This window comes from Vipera berus (genome assembly GCF_964194415.1).
Source record: "Vipera berus genome assembly, chromosome: 5".
Taxonomy (NCBI): Eukaryota; Metazoa; Chordata; class Lepidosauria; order Squamata; family Viperidae; genus Vipera; species Vipera berus.
Window position 1 is genome coordinate 29,139,069 of NC_138207.1, and position 26,368 is coordinate 29,165,436.

At 34.8% G+C, this 26,368-nt stretch overlaps 1 protein-coding gene across 1 annotated transcript in view; it reads left to right on the forward strand.

Moving 5' to 3' along the window:
• Positions 1-200: 200 nt before the first annotated feature.
• Positions 201-26,368, forward strand: part of PLOD2 (procollagen-lysine,2-oxoglutarate 5-dioxygenase 2) — a gene marked incomplete at its 5' end in the record, with an annotated part of 54,366 nt that continues 28,198 nt past the window's right edge. Inside the window, 3 exons of the mRNA XM_081328518.1 lie at positions 201-321; positions 13,001-13,092; positions 16,061-16,197. Coding sequence (XP_081184644.1) covers positions 201-321; positions 13,001-13,092; positions 16,061-16,197 — 350 coding nt within the window. The remainder of the gene's footprint in view (positions 322-13,000; positions 13,093-16,060; positions 16,198-26,368) is intronic.

Genomic DNA, 26,368 nt, shown 5'->3' on the forward strand with positions numbered 1-26,368 from the left:
AATCTTCAAGTCCCATCTCCTCTCCCGCGTGGAAACTTTTCCCCCGAGACCATTCCTTTCGGGAGTTCGGATGGCAGCCCCCCAGGCTTGGTATTAAGAGGAAAAAGCAAGGCGAGGCTCTTCGAAAGGATTCCCTTTCAGCGAACGAGCGAAGTGAAGGGAGAGACTCAGCCGCTGATTTTGCTGGCTGGTTTACCGGAATGCGGAACGTGGCGATGAGGATCGCTGTACCCCTCGCCCTCGTCTTGGGTTTAGTCCTCCATCTCTTCCCTCCGGTCCAACCCGCTGAGCCCGAATCCCATCAGTCGCCCCTTCCTGCAGGTAACTAACCTTGTCGCGCTTGTTCTAGTTCTAAGCTTTACGCGCGCGCCAGGCCTTCACTGATTACAGTTTATATGTAAGCCATGCCTGTTACAGAAGGCGAGAGTGTTCCTTCCCTGCCCTAGGCACTTTCCATTATCAGGCTGATTTATAAGAGGATGATTAATTTCTAGGAGGCGGGACTTCGTTTCTTTTCTAAGAAATGCTCGCTTCTGTTTGAGCGAGATTAAATTAAGTCCACCTTATACTATCAGCAGCCCATGAATGGATAAGCTGCTGATGTCCCTTTGAAAGGACAGAAGGGAGGGGATCCCAGATCTTGCCAAAGTTGATTTTAAAAGATGTTGCTTTTGCACCTTTTGTGGAGTTTAATTTCGGGTTTTGTCAAAGAAACAGTTTCAAATCATTTCTCCTCCTTGTATTCAAGAGACCAAAGTCTTGTGGCCGCTCTCTTCCCTTATAATGATGATCCAGGGTTTCATCATTACTATTTCCCCCTCTTTCTTCTTGCTTCCCCATTTATGTACAATCTAAGTAACTGGCAAATGCTCACCTAGATACAAATTGAAACAGAAGTGTTATTTGTTAATGACTGGTTTCTATTTGGGATGGAGGTCGTTAAAAAGAGACATTAATTAAAGCACCTTTCCAATATTGAACTGTAACACACACCCTTCTGTATCAGAGAGAAATGTGTTCTGAAATTTTGAGGGGTTTTTTTTAATGGAATTCTCTTTGTGTCTGGGAGGAAAATTTAAAAGAAGTGAATGGAGAAGACCAAATGAGAGGTTCTTTTCTTTCATAAAGTTTATTTCAGGAACCTCAGATTTTAACGATATTTTATCAGGGAAGACTTTGTAGTTGTTTCTAACCCCACCCCACCCCCCGAAAATAAATAAAAAACACAAGGGTATCTTAGAAACAAAATTAAAGTGAAGCAGAAGCCATTGTTCTTCAAAGAGAGGAGGTCCTGGAAGGCATTAAGGGGGTGGGGTGGGGGTGGGTAGGATTGTAACTTGTCAAATGCACTTAAATGGCTGTTGCGAAGAATTTATTTTCACTCTGATGATTCCAGTTTCAGAACCCAAGTAGCAAACATAGAAATCCAGTTCCAAGCTAAGAGAGAAATTCTTTCTTTTTCTTAGGCAAAAAAGGAAATGCTGCTTTCTTGGCGTCATTTCATTTACTAACAGATTTGGCCTGAGGAGGAAGGTTGGGGAAAATAATTTATTCAACATAGTAACTGTTATTTTTATATCCTACTGTTCCCCCAGCCAGTTTTCTCAAAATGAGATGAATTTATACCCTAGTCTTGCTCATATTCTGTTTCTTGGATCTTATAAAGTGCTTGTTCAGAAGAGCTGGAAAGCAGTAAGAAATTCAATCCCCAATGTGTAAAGCAGAAGAATAAAAACATGCAGCAAACCTGTTCAAAGAAAAGCACTTAAGACTGTCATTCAACTGTGATAATGGGTTTAAAACACACATTTTGTTTGCCATGTTTTTTGCTTGGATCTTGAGTTAAATCAGACTTTTTCATACTCGTACATGTATTTTGCCTTGAAAATCCATCATATTATCTGATCGCCATCCCTGCAAGAAACTTATATACACACAACTTTAGAAGATAAAAGCTAATACAAACCAATATAAAGTAAGGAAAAGAACAGAAATCAATATGAGACCTAAAAATGAAATAGAAAAATATTCTAGTATCTTAACTATTTATTTTTGCCTAAATTCTTTTAACTTCCATATTAATATTTCAATTTCCTTTAAAGGATCTTCCAGAACCAATACCAAGAGAATTTATTACATTTTCCAGGGTCTTGGGGTACATTTTAAGTAGCAAACAACTACTGAAGAGAATGCTTTATTTTTTTTTTCATAATATGCTTAAAGTAAGTTGTTTTATTTCATATACAGAACAGGAGACTACCTTAAGATTGAAGGCTGTAGTAGACACACTTTCTTGACCATAAATCCTATAGATGTTGATGACTTGCACTGAGGGATATTCATATTCCAATTTAGACTTACAGGAGACTGCAGGGCTATCATCATGAAATATACAGCTTTGACTCTACAACGTGACAATGTGTTTTATCCTGTTGTTGCAGCATGGCATGAAGGTATTATTTTGACATATTTTTAGTTTTTTTTTCCAAGCAGCCAGATCTCTTACTCATCTAACTACTTTGAGGCAGTTTTCTGTATGACCTTTTAACATTTTACTATCAGATGTTAGTATCTTTTAACATGTTACTATCATAATATTGGAAAGAGACTAATTCTGTCTTTTGGTTCAGAGGAAATTTATATTCTGATTCACGTTTTGTTGCATTGTTCATTTTGTTGAGCTATCCCTATCACTCCTTTTTGTTGAACGGGCCAGGTTGATCTATTTTGATTCTTTTTTAATTGGTGGCATAGCTATAGATGTTATTATACTTCGTATGGCCAAGTTTCGTGGTGTGGCTTGTTGAGCTTGTTCAATGAGAAATTGGGTTCATTTTGAGCTACTCAGGTTCTGAGTTTATCTAGATCTTACTGACATTTTTTTTCCTACCAGTGTTTTTCTTTTGGATTGATCAATGATAAAGATCTGACTGATTGACTGACAGGTTGTTGTTGACACAATGCAACGTATGATAGTAATTCCAAAAGGACAAATTAGCTTTCTTTTTTGCCAGATAGTGGACAGGCAAAGCAAAACCAAAATATTCAGGTACATTTCTTTTTGTTGGTTTGTTCATTTGAAGGTTACAAAAAGTTAACTCACAAACCGCCCCACAATGAAAAGATGACAGACTACACTGAGTCAGCAAATAACAGTGGCTCTGTCTAGACTGGAGCAGACATGAAGAAAGGAGAAAGATGTACAGTTGCCAGGAATGAAGTAAAATATACAGCTATTATGAGAGACAGCAAGAAAGTAGAAAAAGAAAGCATATCTTAGATCTGGAGAGGAAAACATAGATTGGGATATGGATTCCTCAGTGTTGGATTAAGTCCAACCATAAGAATATACTGCTTGCCTAGAATGCAAGAGGGCATTCGTTGGGCATCTGAGGTATGATGTGTTTGCAGATCACAGTTGAGTGTTCTGCTAGGCAGAATCATATTAGTCATAGAAAGACTTCACAGTAGTACAAGCCCCTCACTATGGCCAATTGGTTGAAAACAGTGATCAGCATAGTAAATGAAGAAAAGTTCAAATGATGTTTTCCTGGCAGTTCTGCAGCTCCCCTAAAGAAGAGGAAGGCATCTTCTGTTCCACTTAAGATTTGGGGGCAGTGGGGATATTAGTGATGCAAAATCACTAATTTTGCACAAGAATTTCAAGGATTTTTAAGACAGGAATTTCCATCTTTCCAATTTTGAAGGAGTTTTGTTCTCTTCTACTTTTACTGTACCAAGTCATATTTTTGTAAGACTATGTTTATGAGTTTCCTTTCTTAGAATGATGGGGAATAATGAAAATCACTGCTGTTGATTTTCATCAATGCATGACCAGATTTTGGAGAAATCTCAAAACTGCATAAAAAGAGGAAGGGGTTGAAACCCTAGGGCTAGTGGTTGTCCACTTATTAAATCTTTCCGTCCTTCAGCTTCATCAGTTGATCTAGTGGGAAAAAAATGGGAGGGGGAGAGAGCTGCCAGTTCTGCTTTGAGTGGGAAAAGCTGAAAGGATCATGGATAGATAGATAGAACAATGTCTCTTTCATACAGCTAGTCCTTGTATCCATAAGAGTAACTATTGAATAAGAGTAAATAATAGTGACTGTTAACTTGTTGCTAAACTTGTAATCAACATGTATGCTACATTTGCTAAAACGCACCACCAGAAATAGCGCTTATAAAGGACACATGCACTGTGGAGCATATCCCAAATTTATTGGCTGCTCAAGTCCTGACATACTAGTTATAATTCAGGTTCCTGTCAAAACAAATTATTCTGCTGGATGCTTTTTTTTATGCCCTCCTCATTCTCAGAGTCAGAATAAATGAACTTGTATAGAACATGTTTCTCTTATTTAAAAAATCCCCCAAACTATAATAAATGTGGCTCATGTTAGGAAGAGATGTGTAGCATGAAGCAATTACTTGGGAACTTTAATGCAAATAAGGAAGCGTAGAATGCAACAGTTTTAATGTGTAGCTTTATCTTGTGACATTTATTTCATCCTACAGTTTCTTAAAAGTAATTGGAACACAGCAATAAAATAATTCACTTCAGACAAGTAAAATGTATGGTTGATAATAAACCACAACTATATGCAAGCATATCACTATGCTTCTTTGCTTCGTTATTTTTTATAAATGTTAATTTCTTGGTTTAGCAATATTGTATGGAATTTGAAAACTGATTTGTATTCTCTATAAAATGTTCACAGCACTTCTAAAAGTTTTGTGTATCATGTGGCTTTGTTAATATATAATAAAATGCAATATATATTACTGGGGTGAAGTAGAGGAAGTGATACACATAGGAGGTCAAGTATCATGGACGGGCAGTAGCCACGTCTGCTCAAAAAGTCAACAAATTGGATACTGGATAGTAATTTAAAATATTCTCTGTGTTTTCATATTTGCCTGCTGCTATTTAAACAGCTGGCCTTATAAAAAGAGTGTTTAAGGACAAGAAGCTTTCTCTAAACTTTCCTCACTTTGTATAACTGAAGCCAGTTGCTAACCGTTTCCTGAAATGCTTAGTCACTGAGCAATATGAAATGTGTGTGTGTGTGTGTATACACACACACATACATGCATACATACATGCATACATATGCATATATACACAAACACATACACATACACAAACCATTTGGGAACATAAAATACAGTATGCAATGGAATAAGAAAATATAGTATGGGAAAGTGTTGCTTTTTATTACTTATATATCAATATGCCATATCATTGTTCAGTTCAATGATATAAAACATGAATTGGTTCAGCTCATCACAAGCTCTGAAATAATTATAAATCTAGAAAGATGATCAGAAAAATACATTGATTTGGCTGTTTGTAGGCACACACCATTTTCTTATTTTTTTTAAAAAAAATGTACATTTTTGCATATAGGGACATTTCTAAACTGTACATTTTGCTTTAAATAAGATTATTTTCCTATTTATATTTTTAAAATCAAAGAAACAACAATTAAGGAGGTTGGAGAAATGCAATAGTGCTCTGTCTCTACTTAAAATGGATTACTTTTCAAAATAAATTTTATTAAAGGTTTTACAAGGAATATAAAAATTAACACAAACTAATACAAAGTGGAAGGAAGGATGGAAGACAGGAAGGAAAGAGAAGCTTCTGATTTTTGTCACAGCAAATAAAAATACAATTACCAAATTCTCTCTTACCCTATAATTACAAAGAAGCTCACTTTTTTCTATTATCAATTTTTTTTTCTAATCATCAAAACCACAGTCATAAGTGCATTTTTCCATTCATACAATAAGCCTATAAGAAGCTTCCAATTAGACATAAATGTAGATATTGTTGGCCATAAATGCAGACATTTTCTACTTTAGACGGATTTATTGGATGAAATTTGGAGCAGAAAATGGAATTGCTTCTGACCAAGTGGCATTTTTGATAAAATCACTGGTGGTCTTCTCTTTCTAACTAGTTTATTCTGCTTTGTACTGCCGTAAATTCAAGAACTTGGACTATCCATTGGCAATGAGTCTTATTACAGTGGTTATGAGAGAAAGGTTTTTTGGTCTCACAGTTCTTGTGTTTGTCAGGAAACCTATGATACACATAGTTTGGATCAAATCTGTCCCTCCTACTCATTATTTTAATATATTGGAAATAATACTGAAATCCCTGACTAAATATTTAATTCTACATTCTTGACATTGGGAAAGTATTGTCACTCAGCAGAAAGATACATACATACCTTGTTAATAGTGGAAATTTGTCTGTTTCTCATAGTTGTCAGTAGCTTGATGAATGGATCAGATCTTCCTCCATAGACAACCTTGTTTCATCTCTGTGTTATTTTTGTGATTTTATGAATGTGGGCATTGAAAGCACAAAGGGTTATGAAAACACATGCTTGCCTCTTGCACATATGGATTTATTCAGTTCAATTAGAGGGAGGATGTACATGCCTATTATGTGGACTCCAAATTGCCAGCTTCTAAGTAATTGCAGTTTTCATTTGAGCACTGGAGTTTATTTATTTTTCTTTAACTCCACACATTTACATGCCTGAGAGAGGAAAGGTCTGTCTCCTTTGACAAAGACACATTGACCTTCTGAGTTCAGTTGTTTATCTCAAGAGTTGGCCACACCTTTTTATAATAGTAACTGGTCAGTGCCAACAACCTTGGATATTTTTTTTATTCCAATTACCTAGATCTTGCACATATTTATGCCAGTACTGGTATGTGTATAGAATTTGGGCCAGTATTAAAAAACATGACTTTTATAAACTATGTTCATTAGTGCAGATTTTTAAAATTTATTTTATGAACAGGAGTTTACTTTATAGAAGAGCCAGGCAATCATTTGAAGTGGGTGGAGGAGGGAGCAAAGGTGTGCGGGAAATGGACTGAGTAGTATATATGGCCAGGATTATTCCACAGAGCAAATGTTACCGTGGAGAAGACACACTCATTTGTACTCTAAACTGTGGCTAGTAGAGTAGGATGAGGAGGCTGGCCGCTCAAATACATTTTTTAAAATAAAAGTGTAAGGCCTCTTCAAAATAAGTTTGACTTCTTTCAGTTTTATGGACACAGTAATAAATAGAATGGGGTAAGAAATAGCAGAAAGCAAATATTAACTTTAGATTAATTTTCGAATTATGGATTGCATGCTGAGAAAACAGGATTAGTCAAACTGCATTTAACATTGGTAATCATTCCTACTGTACCTTATAATACTGGCTAAAATATCTAACTTCATAACATTATCTCTTACTGTCCTGAGTTTGAATAACATCTGCAGATGCAGATATTTTACGGTATTCTGATTATCAAATGTAAATGCGATGTGTTATGGAAACCATCCCAGAACAACAGATTTAAATCCATACCTTTCACAACTGAAAATCCTCTGTACATATTGGACAAATTGCTGGGCTTTGTGTATGCCTCTTTCATTCAGATTTCTTTAAGCCCAAATTCCCCAAAAAATGTTTCTTCCTTGCCAAATAGCTTGGTTGTGTATAACCACAGTGCCTGGATGACATGTCATTTGGGATAGTGGGCAGGAGGAAGAGTAGGAATGAGAAATGTATAAATCCCTTTACTCTTTGTGAACTGGCTGGGCACTAGAAATACATTTGAATATTATGTTAATACTGTAATTTGCAGTTTACACTGTGTGCCAGTAAGTGCTACTCAAATGGGCAAGTAGGTTATCAGTGTATGTTTCAGGAAATCTCTTCTTTGCTCTGCTGATTCTTTTAAAACCTTTAATTTCAATGTAAAACTATAGTAATATCAGCTATCCACATATTTAATATAAATAAAAATGTTTCATGCCTTAAAATCAGTGGCGGGATTCAGCCAGTTTGCACCACTTTGGCAGAACCAGTAGCTAATTTTTTGTTGCCAGGCCCAGAATGGACTTCTGCAAGTGGCATCCATACAGAGAACCGATTGTTCACTGGTTGAATCCTACCCCTGCTTAAAATATCAGAACTATTTGGTTGAGTCTGGCCAAGGTCCATCTTAACTAAGCATTTTGATGTTACCCCAGATACTTAGGGGTATTTAAAAGCAGGGGGTAACTTTCCCAATCCTTTTCCTTCAGTTGGTACTTGGAGTTATATTGTCCTCAACCTGATGATCTCTTTTATTTCAGGCATGCATTTTCTCCTGTGAAAGCTAAAAATGCATGAAAGGTGCATGGTGCTAACATTTATAAATCTTTACTTTGAAAAGAATTGTCAGTTAGGTAAAGGATGCAGAGATCTCTTTTGTTTTTGAAGAAGTCAAATTTGGCTCAAAGCAGGTCTTCAAGTTGATGTAATAATTTACAATCAACTTGCATAAACTATAAAAACAATCCTTTAAAAAGGTTTAAAAAGAAAGCATATGTTAGCTACATGTTAGCTACACTAAATTAAGATTTATAATGCAATGCAGTCCTATAGCTTGTATTTTCAAAGTGTCCATTAAGTTTCTGTTTAATCCCACATTTGGAAAATAAAATAACTTTAGTGAATTATTGAAAAAGACAGTGACAGAACTGAAATCTTGACTTGATTACAGAACTTTAGGATGTAAAAAAGAAGTTCCATATATGGCCATAGATTAAATATAATGTAAATCTGATGAAGACTTTGCAATTATTGTAAGAAGAATGTTAATTTCTTGTAGGAAATATTTTTTCTTGATCAAACAAAACAGCCCAGCATTTGATTTTCAATATGGAAAATGTGGTCTTTCTGAATTACTGCATAAGTAGCATGACATCCAGGCAAGAAATGGTGAGCTGAAGTGAAGCCAACAACCACAGCAAAATGAATTGCTAGCGAGAAGACCACCTCTTGCGACCATCTAATACAGATTGCCTACAAGTGCTCCAGACAGTTGCTCCTCACAAGAAGAGAGGAAAGTGAAAAAAATAGCCTAAGACTTCTGATGGGTTTGAAATAATGGGAAAATGCTTTTGTTTTGATTTCCCTTAAAAAAAGGATGAGAATTTAAAGGTTGAACACTTAGAGGGAACCAGAATGAAGTAAAAACTAGAGAAGCTTAGTCTGACCTACTAATATAGAAAGAAGCAAAGTATTTTAACATTCTCATATTGAAGGATATGTTTCAATAATGGACCCAGAAGTTAATTTTAAAAGTGTCTGCCTTTGTAGATAGAATTGCATTTAAAAGAAGTTATGGAAGAGGAACAAGTTTATTTCTGACAAGATTGAGTTTAACTTAGAAATGGCAAACTACAAGAACGATACAGAAAAAGATGCTAAATTGGAATTATATGACTTCTATAATTTTTCTATATTTGATTGACAAAAAAAATCTTAAAGCCTTAAAGAATTTTGAGAGAACAAAAAATAAAAAGAAACCAGGACATTATTTGAAAAAGCTCTCTTTCAAGTTCAAAGGTCAAGATTGTTAAAAGGAAAAGAAACAAATATAATGTTGCTTTATTTGACCAAGGTTGAAGTAGATATGTTGTTATCTCTTGTAGCCCTAGTAAAGTTTTGCTTATTAGGCCTGAACAATGAGGCTTTTATTTATTTTATTTATTTCTATCTCACCTTTATTAATTTTATAAACAACTCATGGCAGCGAACATACCTAATACATCTTCCTCTTGCCATTTTCCCCACAACAATCCTGTGAAGTGAGTTGGGTTAAGAGAGTGATTGGTTCAAGGTGACCCAGCTGGCTTTGGTGCCTAAGTCGAGACTAAAACTCACAGTCTCCTGGTTTAACCATTTTTAACCAAACTGATTTTTAAAGGATTTATTTATAGATATGAGGCAGGATATGGGAAGAAGAAATCATTAGTTATATTTTAAGAAAAGATACTAAAATGATGAAGGGTGAAATTATTCATTTATATATGTCTTTTTTCTTTGCTATACTCTTATTTTATATATATATAAATAAAATTATTATTATTATTATTATTATTATTATTATTATTATTATTATTATTATTATTATTTCTTTTCTGTTTTTTGCATTTTTTTCTTTTTTGCATTTTTTATTTCATATTTTAGTTTGTATTAATTTTTTATCTATTTAATTATAACCCTTCATAACCTTTACTAAAATTACTATTAAAATTGCTATTGAGTAGATGACTTAGATGGATAAAAATAAACTTGTAGGAACATAATCCATACCTGCATTTGTAAATAGTTCATGGGAAAAGTTTTATAGACACGTGGCTGTTGAGTACAGTTATATATAGGACAGCCTGTCTTGGTAGCTTCTAGCCTTCATTGTGCTGCACTTCCTATCATCTCCAAACAGCATGATGGGACTTAGAATCCAATATAACAGAAGGTCAAAATAATGGATAAAGTTGATATAGAATGTTCTTGGTCAAAGTGTTTATGTAGCTTTTCAAGGGAATGCCTACTTTTAGCACCTTGCTCTCACATTTTTGTGAAATTAGCCATATTTTAACTTGTGTTTGTACCAATGGGGATCTTGCTCAATTTCAGTTCCCAATAATTTCAGCCAATATGGACAATTGTGAAAAAAGCTAAGGGTACATCTAAAGAAAGAAATAAGTCCCTCTCCTTGGGATGACTAGCAATGTTTAAAAATACTGTTCCTTAACTAATTGATGCCTAATTTTAGGACAGGATTTATACATACAATAATCTTAGCCTGTTAAAAATATGTAAAATAACCCATACTTATTGAAAATGCACTTTATACTTGTCCAAAGACCAATTTAAGTAAATGGTTTATTGTGTTTGGAGTATTTTGTGGGAGTGGGGGGATGGAAGTGGGGAGAGTAGTTAATTAAAGTATTACTTAAGTCATAAAACGACAATATACTAGAATTCTGAATGTATTTAATATTAGCTGTGTGCTAAACATTTTTCTGAATCCTCTAGTTTATAACAATGAAAAGAAAATAAATCCACCAAAAATGTTTAAAGAAATTCTGAAACACCTTGAGAATAACGTAGAAAAATAAAACCTTTTTGCAGAGTAAGAATGTTTCCAATAAAGTAGAAAATAGATTTTCGTTCATCATTGTTTCAAGTAGTATAGAGTATATTGCCTTTCCAGAATTTACCCTCAGAGGTTTGCTGACCAAGTTATATGCAAGGCAATAGAATTTTATCCAAATGATTGAATTTTAAATTCCTGTTGAAATTGATTCTTTTTTGCCTCTCAACCTTCACTAAGAGTTAATAAATCCTAACATATAATCACTGTTTTGTCACTCCCAGAGGGTGGCTTCATAAATTGCAAAAGCTGAAGTTTGCTTAATCATAATTTGGTGAACAAATCATAGTAGCCCGGGTCACACATGGTTCTAAACAAAACCAAGCAACCACATTAATGCTTGATGCAACATATGATTAAATTAATTTCATATAGGAGAATGCTGTTTGTTTATTTAGCAGTTTTTGTTGCCTCTCAAAATACAGAGTTTGCAAGTTGACACATACAAATAATAGAAATTAAATTAACCCTTTTCACACAATGAGCAGTATAAACTTAAAATGCAGTCATGCTTGCATTTTTTTTAAAGTTGAAATGTAATAGCTATTAATAAAGTCACAAGAAGAAACTTAATAACTATAAACTGACATTACTTTTAGCTTCAGAAGTCCTGATGAACAAGTAAGATCTCCATAGTTGAATTTAATATATGGCCAGATAGTCTTTCCTGCTTTATTGCTTGTAATCCTAAAAATCCACATCATGTTTTTTTTCTGAAGTTGTGTGTGCATTCAAAATAATATATATATATATATATATATATATATAAGAACAGCATCTCTTTAAAGCAACCATATCTTTTTTTACATGTCCATGTAAGTGAAAAAAATAAATGCTTCATTCATTTGACTCCTTAAAGCAGACTACTTTTTCTGTTTTTTTTCAGATTTGAGTAGAAACAAGAGGAAAGATATGGTGCTTTAAAAAGCAGCATGTCTATTCCTGTGCACTTTTGACACATAAACAGACCTATTACTTTAATTATTATTAGATTTTTATCCTGACTTTATCACTTTAAAGTAGCTGAAGGGGGACAAATCAGTGGTGGGATTCAGCTGGTTTGCAACAGTTCAGCAGAACCAATACCTAAATTTTTGTTGAGTTTGGTGAACTGGTTAGAATAAATCTGCGAAGCGTGTCACACTGGTGACACTGAGGCCACGAGGCGTGTCATGCTGTTAATGACGTCAAAGCGATGCATGTCATGCCGGTGATAATGTCAGTGCAATATACGTTATGTCAGTGATGATGACAATGCAGTGATGATGAATATGCGAGGCATGTAACACTGGTGATGACGACTAACAGAACCAGTTAAAATTATTTGAATTCCACCACTAGGACAAATGTACCAAGTATTCCTTCTTCCTGCTATTTCTGCCCACTTCCTGCCCACTCAGCTAGGCTGGACTAAGAATGAAATAGAAAGGAATAAAACTAAAAACAGTATAGATAAATATTAATTTATAAATTTCCCTGTGTGGTATTCTGACTGGAATAGAATATTTGCAAACATTTAGACAATTTTGCTATGAAGTGATTAGAACAAAGGGATGTTCATATGGTTACAGAAAGCACATCTCTTATTTGTATCTCACACTTGGAGCCCTTTGCTTCTTAATTCCTGAGAAAGGAGAATATTTGGAAGACTATTGGTAAGATAAAACAGGAGTAAGCAGGTTTTTGGCTTGCAAGGGGATTATGATGATTTAGTTAGAATCTAGTGTAATTCTTAAGACCATGAATTTATTTACAATACCAGAAATGAATTGAATTTATAGTCCCTCCAAACAAAAGCCATACATACAATATATCAAAGTTTCATTATTTCCACAATGTTATTCAAAATGGAATGGAAGTAATTAAGGTGAAATGAAGATTTATTTATTGCATGAGATGTTGATGAGTTTGGGCAGCTTCACAATTGTTCCTTATTTTTCAGCTATCTTATTTCATCAGTCAGGAACAAATGTCTTCTCTTTTTTTCCTTCACTAGATAAGCTTTTAATTCTAACTATCGCAACCAAAGAAACAGATGGCTTCCACCGATTTATGCAATCAGCAGATCACTTCAACTACACAGTAAAGGTATTGTGTGCCATTTCATGATGTTGCAGATAATTTCCACTCTGTGGACGAACATATATGAGGCATTTATGAATTAGGTTATACTATGCTGAAATAAAAATCGAATGAAATCAGAAAATCTTTCTGTTGCCATGTCCTGCATGTGTTTGCCAGCTCAATAATATTCCCTCCTATAGCACTTTGTTAGTGTTGCCTAGCTCTTAATCTTTCAGATGCAGCCTTTTACTCATTTTAGGAGACAGTTTCATAGAGTTATAGACTGAAACGCTGGCAAGATTTTTAACAGTCTGTAAATATTACCTCTTTGAGTTTCAACTCAATTATCTTCATGGTGCTTGCATCTGTTATGATTCAAAAATATTCCCTTTTATTCCATAATTTCATATTAACAATATCACCCTTTCCCTTTTCAGTACAATTTATTTTTAGTTTGATGATTTTATTCTGGCTCCTAGATTCAGTGAGATACTTGTTTTTCTGATTTAATCAATATGAATACACAGATAATGGTCTCTTTAGTTTTAGCACCATCATTTAAAAGTGAATTCAGGACATAATCTATGATGTATCAGATTTCCTTTGATCTAAGACAAAAACTTTTTTATCCAATTAGTATTGAGGAGATACTGAAAATTTGGAGTTGAAACTGGATTGTGTTTTGTGTTATGTTGCCAGTAAACTCTTCTTTATGAACAGCCTAGGCCTTAGGCACATGTTTTGAAATTGTATGCTTAAAAGACTGCAAACACAGTTATGGTTTAGCAACTTTAAAATAAGCAACAACTGATCAAGTGGAAGATCGCTATACATGTGCCACTTATTTTCACATTGTATCTCTTTAAAAAGGAGAAAATATAACATTTAAGAATAAAAGAACACAGTTCATCTGTGCAAAGAAAAATTGATTCACCTAATATATTTAGATTCTATTGACTGTTTTTAAACTAGTTTATAAGGTCTTAAAAACAACCAAATTTACTTTTCATACCAATCTAAATACTGATTGGAAATCTGGACATCAGGTATGAGCTTTCTCCCATTTTTCTAGTTTATCATAAGTTACCAGCTTGAGAAAAGCTTTGTAATCTCTATTAAAAGGACTAAGGAAGACAGAAAGACCATGTTTGTTCTAATGTTTTGTAGCTTTCAAAACATTGATTCCTGCTCAATTGTTTTGAACTTCCCAACCAGCTACTTCAGTAAATATCAGATCATGTAAACTCATGTAACATTCTGCAGCTTAGTATTATGAAAGTACTTTAGCTACAATAGTGTAAAAGCATATTTAGGCTTTTAGGCATTAGTGTAATGGAAAGAGATAGAGGTAAAGCACTAGAAGCTTTTCCTGATTTGCACAGTTTTTCCTGATTTGCACAGAAAGGAGCAGTTTTCCTCAGTCTACCCTTACTTTTAGTTCTTCTAATATTTTAATTCCAAGCATATGTGGTAAAAGTTAGTGAATATCAATCAGTTCTTTTAACACAAGTGGAGTCAGGGGTCAACTATTCTTTTCTTAAAAGAAAGAAAAAGAAAAGTTAAAGTGAAGCCTATTATGTATATATACATTCTTTCAAATATCACAGACATGTCAAACACAAGGCCCGGGGGCCGGATCCAGCCTGCGAAGTGGTTTCATGTGGCCCACGAAGCCATCCTGGAAACAGTGAGGGAACGGCCCCCACTGCCTTGGCCCTGGCCCAGAGACCCTCCTTCTGCCAGAGGCCCTCAGATCTGTCCCACTCCTGCCCAGGCCCCCATAGGCAAATGATGTGGAGCTGGCCACGCCCACCCAGTAGGCCGTACACACTCTAGCCATGCCCACCAAGTAGGCCATGCCCACCCTGGCCATACCCACAATGCTGATGTGGCCCTCAATGAAATTGAGTTTGACACTCCTGAAATATCATGTCTTCTAAAGTTAATCCATATTAAGTCAGCATTTCACTACTCATAAATTTTCTGTATTCCAAACCACAGAAACCACTGACACCAGTTATCAAATATGAGATAATATTCTTAACCCTATAGTAACTCCCCCCATTTTTTCTTTCACATGAAGTTACAAACAGCATTATCTTAGTGCAAGGGCAAGCGAGTTTACAACTCTTAGAATAGAACAGAATTTTTGTAGGCAAATATTTTGTGACCTGGGCAGATGGTCACTGTAAACAGAATGATGGTACAGAATGGATAAGGGTAGGAGTGTAAGTTTCTTAGATCTGGAGAAAGGAAATTGGAGATTATTTTATTATTATTTTTCCAAGTTGGTAAGCTTTCTTATTCAGCTAGACCTTGACTTTTGACCACAAATGAGCCCAACATTTCCATTGCTAAGCAAGGCAATGTTCCCTAAGAAGGTTGCAAATGATAATTCAAGGCCTTGGAATGCTGTTAATACATGCTGGATGTCAAGCACGTAAAGTCTGATAATGTGACTTTGGGAATGCTGGAATGATCATAAGTGTAAGAAGTGGTCCTAAGTCAGTTTTTGTCTGAATTCTATTCAAAATAGTGAATATATATATTATGTATGTGTGTATATATATATACTGTATATACACACATACATAACAATCAAGATCACTCCACTTTCAAAACTGGACCCACAGTAGATGTTGCTATTAATAGTAAAATAAATAAATAAATTGAATCTGTTGTTCACAACTTAAAAATGGCTATGAGAAATGTAAAAATTAGGTTTGGGTAGAAATACTGTATACTTTCTGTCACCTGATTCAGTTTGAAAAACAGTGTGAAATTTATCTTGATTGATTTCAACACATTCAATCTTTGGCAGGTTTAGGAAAGATCCCTTTGTAAAAATCTGAAGCAGAACTGGATAAAACAAGAGCAGCTATGGATCTGACCCAGCCCAGTTGTCCGTGTTCCTGTTAACTACTGAAATGATGGTAACATATTTTTAATAAAAAAATCAGAAAATAAAAACAATGTTATTTCTTTTTTTTAGGTCTTAGGCAAAGGTGAAAAGTGGAAAGGAAGAGAGGGACCAAATTCTATTGGTGGAGGTCAGAAAGTACGTCTGTTAAAATCTGCATTGGAGACGTATGCTGATCAAGAAGATTTGGTGGTTATGTATGTGGACTGGTAAGAAGAATTCCTTGTTTTGGGTTTCACATTCTAGTCATTTGGAAAGTCATAATATTGTTAGTTTTGTTGCATCATGTTGGATCTTTTCCGATGCACAAGTCTTTCTTGAGGAACAGAGATAGAATCTGTTTTCTATGTCCAGCTTTTTTTTCCCTAGTGGACTTAGAGATGTAAAACATTTTCAAAGACTATTACAGTTATATTCTTGACGATGTCAAAGAGGTTATTATGCATAGAAACTGTAGCTATATAATAGCAACTTGCCAACCTTCTGAAATGGAAAATCAGATGCTGAGTCATGAACCTTGATACTACGTTTCTTTCTGCTTTGGAAATATTTCCTATAAATATAAAACAAAAAGGATTATATCTCTGGATCAGACAAGCGTTTTAACATTTGTCATTGATATTGTAAGAAATGCAAAGTGTGTTTAATTTCCAGAGATGTAGTGGGGCATTTAAGTATCCCACTTTGCCTTTGTTTTGTTAATAAAATATTTGTTTATAATAATTTTTTACTTTTAGAGAAGTTAAGTGGTCATCACACAGTTAACCTCTGGACTAATTAAAAAGCAGTAATTAGAACAAATTAACAAAAGCAATCTGGCTATCCCAACATATTCCTCCCCCCCCCTTTTTTTTGCCTGACTGCTTTAACAAATAGTCTGGATGATTTTTTTCTGGGACAGAGAAAGGGTAGAAGAAGCCAGCACAACAACATTAGGTCATTCTGCTTTGTGGTGAAGAAAATGCTGTCTGGAAAGCTGTGCTCTTGGTTGCATCTGGATCATGTCACTGGCTTAACATTTCTACTTTCAGCTTTGGAAAGAGGGAAAATGTAGGTCTGAGCCAGCTACCACTTTCCTGTCTGTGTGTCACCTTTTCCTTCTTTTGCATTGTTCTTTATCTCAGTCTCTGGTTTGCTGAACTTGCCCAGAGGGCTGTTTGTAGCATCAACCAGACAGCTTTTGGAAAAAGAAGAAATCCCAAAGCAAAGTTCTTTTCTTTCATCCTTCTGCCAAAAGTTGGGGAAAGTGTGAAGTGAATTTTTTTAGAAACCTACTTGGTAACTATATATATTAAAAAAAAGATTTGGCCCGTATTTGGGCTGGCAAGGTGTTCAAAACACTCAAGACTATATATATATATATGTATGTATGTATGTATGTATGTATGTATGTGTATATGTGTATGTATGTATGTGTATATGTATATGTGTGTATATGTATATGTATATGTATATGTATGATTTCCCTCCCGCATATTCTTACCATACTCTTAGAACATGAAAAGAATTTGTTTTCTTTTCCTTTTGTAAAACAGCACCTCTTTGTCTCTTTGACTCCAAATAGGATTAGTAGCTTTTAAAAGATAAAACTCCTCAAGACAAGCTCAGCCTCTGAAGACTGAATCATGTGCTTTTCTGGGAAGGATTACCGAAGTAATTCACTGTTACCATTTACCATGGATTTTCACTTATTTGTTTATCAAATTTCTAATCTAGGTTCATTATATGCCCTTCTACAAGAGTCATAGCTTGTTAATAGGTATTGCAAATCTGCTCTTTTCAATTAGTGTAAGTCATCAACTTTTAATAATCTGAAATGTCTTATTTTCCAATTCTAAGTTTTTGGATGTTACATTTTCTATTACGTAATATACCATATTTGATACGCTGCTTCTGGTTTAAGTGTTGTACTTTGTTACTGTTGCAAATTTAACACTCTACTGTAAAATTCCCCACAACCTTTGATATAATTAATTGTTGCTATATTTTCTGACGCTAATAGTAGAGCATCCTTTTAACCCTTAAGTATTAGAATATTTGCTTGCTATGATTAAAAGCATGCATGCTAGTCAGAATTTTTTGGAGAAATGGAGACGTGTAGCCACCCAGCATCTTGTGACTGTAATTTATGTTCACGATGCACAAGGATGAAATGCACGTATACATTTCCCTTCTATGAGGTCTGTTGCATCTTATTCTGTAACATTTATGTATCATGGCAGAAAGGTATACCAATGCTTCACACAAAAGTTTTCATGAATAAATTCTTTAGAATGAAAGGTATTGTTTTTTAAAAGTTGTTGAGAACAAAAGTAGGGAGAATAGAATTCAGCCTGGGGAAATTTTCCGGAATTATTTCTTAATTAATTAGATTTATATGGCCAGCCATTCACTCTCAGTGACTTTGGGCAGCTTACAAACAATATAACATTAGATAAATCAATGAGCATTCTGCAGAAAGCTCCAGTGGAATTTATATATTTATCACATTTCTACACCATCGATCTTACCTATGGGACTCTGAGCAGTTATTGGAATGTTTTTGGCAACAGGAAAGAGAAATAATATTGGGATTCTTGAGGAGCCTGAATTTCCATTATACAGTTTTTATATTGATAGACAAATGTGAATTTTGTAGTTAGGTAGTTAGAACTTTGGAAATTAGAGCTTCCTTATATTTTCCATTGTTATGGATTACTTTTTTTAAAGGCACAAATAAATAAGTTCATGATGACCATAGAAAGACTGTGAATTTAGGTCTCTATTGATTTTATTATTATGTAGAAGACACATATCTGTTCATTCACAATTAGGATAAACCTTGGGTTGTTGTATGGATAGTTAATGGAGTAACTAATAAATTTTAACCAGAAATCATATTTTTTTAGTTGATCATTGCTATGATTTCCTTTGCTGATTAAAAACCATGGAAGGGATGAATTAGCTACCTTTTTATTTTTATTTTAAATTAAAAAATCTTTTTTAAAAAATAAAATTAATGAGCAAAATAATGGCTGCATTTTTGTCATATATTTCAGGTTGTAAAAGGGTTATGAAATTTTCTTGTAAGTTTAAACTTGAACTCTAGAGATTACTACTGATCCTGACAGATAGATAGTGGAAACTCCCATTTATACCATGATGTAAAGAAATGTTTTGACATTCTGAAAAGAAAATAGAGACCATATCATCTATTCTCTCTCCCTCCCTCTCTCTCTCTCTCTTTCTCTCTCTCTCTCACACACACACACACCACCACCACCACCACCACCATTTATCTAGAATTAGTCATGAAGTTCTTTCTTAATATAAATAAAATGTTTAAATATCTTATTCTAAAAAATGGAGTAATATGAAATTATATTATTTATATACCGGTAATATAATATAATTTAAATAATTTGGAATATTATGGAGAGTGCTAAACCTTTTCATTTTGATTTGTAGTAATTCCTGTAGTAATTCCACACACACACCACCACCATCATCATTTATCTAGAATTAGTCATGAAGTTCTTTCTTAGGGAATATAAATAAAATGTTTAAATATCTTATTCTAAAAAAATGGAATAATATGTAATTATATTATTTATATAATATAATATAATTTATATAATTTGGAATATTATGGAGAGTGCTATACCTTTTCATTTTGATTTGTAGTAATTCCTGGAAAAGCACTACTTTAGCAATATTTTTCCCCAACAATATACATTGAACTAGGTGTCCAGGCATAGAATACCATAGGCATTCTTTAAAGTTTTTCCCCCCCGAAATATATATCCAGATGTGAATTGAGTTTCTGCAAAGTAATACATGTTTTAAATAGTAACATCTGTGAGATGCATCAGTTTGTGCTGAAAGCTTAAGCCCTATTCAGTCCTTAGAGAACAGAATTTATTCCAAGTATTAAGTGAAACTCTCAAAGTTTTCCACAGTTGTCATTAAGTTGAGGGTTTAATATGAGATGTTGAATTATGAAATTAATTAAGAATAATAATATTAACTCTTAAAATGAATTGGATGTTAATGAAATGTAAATTAATGGAAACCTAGGGGTTGTATTTAGCCTGCCCACTTTTTGAACTGAAGGTTCTGACATGCTGTTCAAAAGTGCAGACCATAGCATGAAACACTTCTTACTCCTGAATTATAGGAAACATTTCTCATCTTTGGAATATAGATAAAACTATAGGACCATTTTAGTTGTACATATTAGGCCTCCTACCCTATATATATGCAAATACTGGGGATTGCATTAGAAAACCTCAAGATCTCCTCCAACCGTATTATTCTATTACTCTGTTAAAATGACTTTAAATTCTATTCTAAGTTGTTGATAAAGGTAAAATACCAGGAACATTTCTTTCCTCACTAATATGCCGAAGGACACATCTTCTCTTAATGTCCAAATAAGTTTACATTCTCCTTTTATCTTAATTACTAGGAATATATTATAGTAAGTGTAAACACAAAACTGGAAATAGCTAAATGAATCATAGAGCAATTTCTCAAGCAGGCTTTTTCAGGGAAAGAGGGAGTCAGCAAACTTAATCCTGGGCAGTTTTGTAGTGGTTATAATTAAGATTTTTTTATACTTTAGGTATGTATTTTAGTAATTAACTTGGAAAGCTTTTCATTTTTTGACAGAGTTCTGATCACTCTTTACTTAAAGATGATTATGCTGCCTTTATTTTTGTACAGTTCAAGGTAGTTGGACTAAGAAAGAGTGATTGTAGTAAAATTGTAAAAATAATCCAGCCAGTTTTCATGCCTAAGAGCCTCAGAAAAATAGAACTTATGGTGTCCCAGTTTCTACTCCAGTATCTTAACCTCTACATTAAATCTCATTTTGATATGCTTCTTGGAGTCTGATGTGAGCAAACAAAGGTACATGTTTAGTTGCTCTCTATTCAGGATATTCCTTGTAGTTAACATATTCTACATTCAATTAGTTCATTTTTAAAAGGAAAAAAAATAATGAAAGTTATTAGATTTTTGAGATTCTTTTCAGATTTTAAATGAAATTTAGGATTGCAACCATTGTAATAATAGAATCAAATACAGCCTGCATATTCAATGGTTCTGTCTTATTTTTAGTCACTAAGAACCTAAGGCTGTGGTGGCGAACCTATGCCACCTGTGCCACACGTGGCACGCAGAGCCCTCTCTGTGGGCACGCGCACCATCGCCCCAGTCCTAGACCTTCAGCTGTGTTTTATAAAACCTTTTTTGGTTTAGGCCTCTGCCACCGTGTGCAGAAAAAGAGAAAGGTTCAATTAATCAATTTCAACTTCTCACAGGAAGAAAAAAAGATCTCGCAAAGTTGGAATTGATTGATTGAACTTTTTAGTCCCACCCAGTCTGCCGTTACCACCGCAACCACACCCACCCAATGGGCCACGCTCACCTGGCACCCGACGATACATAAGTTGGTTTGGGGTTGCAGTTTGGGCACTCAGTCTCTAAAAGGTTTGCCATCACTGACCTAAGGCAACATACTCTGATTTAAAAGCTTTAACATTTACTCTGAATTATACTGGAAAGAGATACAGAAAGTGACCCAAATTCACCAAATAAGTGTTTGTGATTTTAACAGGCACTTAATAAGCATTCATATTCTATCTACTTATCTTACAAGAGCTCAAGGGGATATATATATATAGTATTACTTGATTCAGTTTACATGTATAGATGACAGAGAGAGAAAATAAAAACTAGGAAATTGCCACTTAGTTCACTTCCAAACCTGGTAGTCAATTTTTCTTAGCATACTTCCCTTCTAAATCATCTAAACATGGTGCATTATGTACTCCATACATGAATTCATAAAAAATAGATTGATAGGCCTGGTGTTAATATCAGTTTGGAAAGGAAAACCTTATTATCTTTTACTGATCCTACAACCCAAACTTTTCCATTCAAAGGGATGCTAATGTTCACTTTATCTGTGTTGTAACAAAATTCTGAAGTGGTACATGGTCTGGTCAAGAAGCAGTGGACCTTTAGCAGTTCAGTTAACTTTTCCTAAGCTCTGCATTAATATACTTTTCCATGATTAGGATTTTAAAGTTACTGCTACAAACAAGTTGGTCGATAGCATATGGCATGGATATAATATAATTTTTAGCTTTTTAAAAACAAACCTACCATGCATGTACCAAAAAGAGTTTATTTTGGCTAGCCTCCTTTGCTCTGGTGGCACTTGTTATACTAAATGGTAAATGTACAAAAAGGGAGAAGTTAAAAATCAACCTCCTCTTCCTCCTCCTCGTCCTCCTCCTCCTCCTCCTCCTCCTCCTCTGCCTAAGTTGGTTTTCCTTATCTTATTTTTTTCTTTTCTTTCATTAGCAATTATAGAATGGAGGCTTCAATACTAAGTAACTAGCTCCAGATCAAAACCTTTATAGCATTTAAAAAAAATATCCTTTGATGTGATTTGCAGCAGTTTTTCTTTTTTTTATCTTATACTCAATAGCATATGAAAATGTCAGATAATTTAAGCATGTAATATCAATATTATAACTTATAATTAATACTGATAGAACATTTTTATCTTTTTTATTTCTAATACTTTATAAAAACAATAGAATGTTAGTAATTTTAATCAATTCTGTACAAATATCACTGTATTGAAACTATATAATAGTATACTAAAAAGGGGGAAAATGGAAAAATGGCAAGGGTGTAGCATTAAAATTTTAGGGAAGGAAAAGCATTGAAATATTGAGGGCAATGATAAGTGCAATTCTGGGAAATGAGTGACAGCAGCTGGAAGGAGGCAAAAAAAGAAAGGCCATGGGATGGAAGTGAAATATGCCACCAAAAGGAAAAGAACTTGAAGTGTGTGTGTGTGGGGGGGGTGAATTGTAAGTACTGGGTTATGCTGCATTGGGAGATGCTTTGGAAGGACAGTAGAGAGAGGATGTGTAATAGCCTTGCCCTTCTTATTCTATGAGATTGTTCCAGAATCCCTGCAGCTTTTATTTTAGCCAAAATCCAAATAGCACAAAGAGTTCTGCAATTTCTTTTTTCTTTTTGCCCAGCTGTGGCCAATGGCCAATCCAGAACAATTTTGCAAGACTTTAGAGACACTCTGTGTTTGTTTCAGGTTCGAAACAAAATTACATTTTCTGTTTCATGGACATGACTAAGATGAAAATAAAAAAGCCAGAAATATTTCATACAGCCGGAGCAGCAGCATGAAAATGCAATGTGAAAAATTAAAAAGGTAGAGACATTAAAAGCAGAAAATAAGAATAGATAAAAAGTATATTTCCGCACAATCCTATTCAACTGAAACTACCGTATTTTCCGGCGTATAGGACAACTGGGCGTATAAGACGACCCCCTACATTTCCTGTTAAATTATAGGGTTTGGGCTATACTCGCCATATAAGACTACCCCTCTTCCAATGCACACCAAATAAAAATTAAAAAACATCAGATTTGATTTTAATATGGTAATTTTAATTCAAATGCTTATGACATGCAGGTGCTTAGTAGGAAAACTGTCACTTATAAACATAAGGCTGTCATCAAACATGTAAATATAAAACAGTGCAAGTGGATTAAACTATAATAATAATAATAATAATAATAATAATAATAATAATAATAATAATAATAATAATAATAATAATAATAATAAGAAGAAGAAGAAGAAGAAGAAGTAGTAGTTGGAAGGGACCTTGGAGGTCATCTAGTCCAACCCCCTGCTCAGGCAGGAAACCCTATACCATTTCAGACAAATGGCTGTCCAGTCTCTTCTTAAAAACTTCCAGTGTTGGAGCATTCACCACTTCTGGAGGCAGGTTGTTCCACTGGTTAATTGTTCTAACTGTCAGGAAGTTTCTCCTTAGTTCTAGGTTGCTTCTCTCCTTGACTAGTTTCCATCCATTGCTTCTTGTCCTGCTTTCAGGTGCTTTGGAGAATAGCTTGGCTCCCTCTGCTTTGTGGCAGCCCCTGAGATATTGGATCACTGCTATCATGTCACCCCTCACCCTTCTCTTCGTTAAACTACACATACCCAATTCCAGCAACCGTTCCCTATTTTCCTAATTCACTTTTTCACTTTTCCTAATTCACTCTAAAGCTTTCCCTGCGCAGAGCCTTAAGTAACACCAGCTGCCTGCAATTAGTGCAGGTTCGCATCCCACCAGGCTCAAGGTTGACTCAGCTTTCCATCCTTCCAAGGTAGGTAAAATGAGGACCCAGATTGTTGGGGGCAATATGCTGACTTTGTAATAATGCTGCTTGGGGCGGGGTGAAAGCCCTAATAAACAGGCATATACACAGAATGAAGGCTATTGCTAAGCACATTGATTTGTGCTTTAAATTGTAAGCCACCCTGAGTCTTCGGAGAAGGGCAGGATATAAATGGGATTAAAAAAAAAGACCAAATGGGAGATCCGCTCCAGGTTTTCCAGCCAGCCTGCCCAGTTCCTGAGTCAAATGTGTCCTTAGAGCTAAGCCGCTGCTCTGGCTGCTGCCTTCCCCACCTGCCTTTCAAGTTGGGATATACTACAGCTGCTCTTCAACTTTAGAAGGAAAGACGCCAGACCCCAGCCTGTAAAAAATCACAGACTGCAGCTTCTTCTCCAATTGGTCCCGCTTTCCCTGCGCAGACTAAATGGGAGATCCGCTCCAGGTTTTCCAGCCAGCCCTGTCCCTAAATTTTCAGCACCTGGCGTATAAGACGACCCCTGACTTTTGAGAAGATTTTCATGGGTTAAAAAGTAGTCTTATACACCAGAAAATACGGTAATCAAAGAGAGAACCAATAAATAAGTTTCCTGACAGCAAGAACAATTAATCAGTGGAACAACCCATGTTCTGAAGTTGTGGATGCTCCAACACTGCAGGTTTTTAAGAAGAGATTGGACAAACCATTTGTCTGAGTTGGTTTCCTGCACGAGTAGGGGGTTGGACTAGAAGACCTCCAAGGTTCCTTTCAACTCTGTTATTATGATTTATGATTACAAATATGGAAGAAAAAAATTCTTTTCCATATCCATTTGAAGGACTGAACGTATAAACTGCAAGGGACTGTAGATGTTGTATTTGCATCTACAATACAGTTGTCTTGTGATAATGTAGAGAAGAGGAGATAAACAAAATTGAAACCCGTTAAGACTCTGGCTTGTACTGCTTCAGTGGAATTATATGTTCATTAGAGGTGAATAGGGATTATTGAAAATATTTGAAGAGTGGCAGTGGGACTTTTAGGAATAAAACAAGCACACACAAAAACACAATAAATAATTCAATAATTCAGTAGTTATAGATATAAGCAATGAATGTTATATCTTTAAGGAAAGACAGCCTCTACATTTCATCAAGTTGTTGTTATATCAATTGCACTTGAAGAAAAAGTATGGCACGGGTATCACAATGGTGCTGGAGTAGAGATTTTCTTCAATGGGATTGAATCATATTGTTGGAACATGTTCTAATCTAAGGATAATGTTTTTCAACCTGGACAATTTTAAGCTACTACTAAGCAGGGGACAGCTAGATATTATGTATCTGGGATTTGTTTGAGAATACAAATTAAAGGTTAAGAATCTACTATTTTGGAAACTCTTCTCCACTGATTTCTCTCTGCTCATGTAAAACGCAGGGCACATTATACCCAGTGCCCAGTGTGTTACATGCATTTTGTCTTATCAGTCCTGATTTAGGTTGAATGAAAGAAAATTTCCATTGAAATTTCTTTCAAAGTGAAAGAAATGAATGCTTGTTTGTTTATTTGTTAAATTTATTTATCACACCCTGGGACCACTTTGGCTGGCTTACAACAATAAAAAGAAAAAAAAAATGATTAAAAAAATATAAAAATAACAAAAGTAAATAATATCATGTAGTAGTTCATGTAATATCATGAATTATCCTGGGTGGAATTTGGAAGTATAGGACAGGAAGGAAGAATGTCCTGTTCTGAGGCTTTGCAGCCTCTCTTAGCTTTCCTGCTTCCTAAAATAAGCCCCTATGAGGCAACTCCTTACATGACATGTTTTGGACTAAGAAGTGTGGGCAGCCAGAGAGGCTTCAGAACGTTAGGAATTTGTGTAATAGAAGATAACAGCTTCAGCTCTACCACCTCCAAACAACACTGTAAACTCTGAAACACACCATGGGGAATTCAATGGAATTTCTCAGGAGCCTGGAAGATACGGCAAAAAATAAAACTGACAGGAGAAAAAAACTTCTGTGGAATGTTGAGGTTTCTGCACGTTGGTTTCAGTTGTAGAAGGAACATACTGAAATGCATAGTAAATGGTCTCTCTCCCACGCTATTTCTCTACAATTCTTTCAGAAAACCTTTTTCCACCTTCTTGGCCTCAGTATTGGAAATTGTTGTTGTTAGCTGCGAAGTCG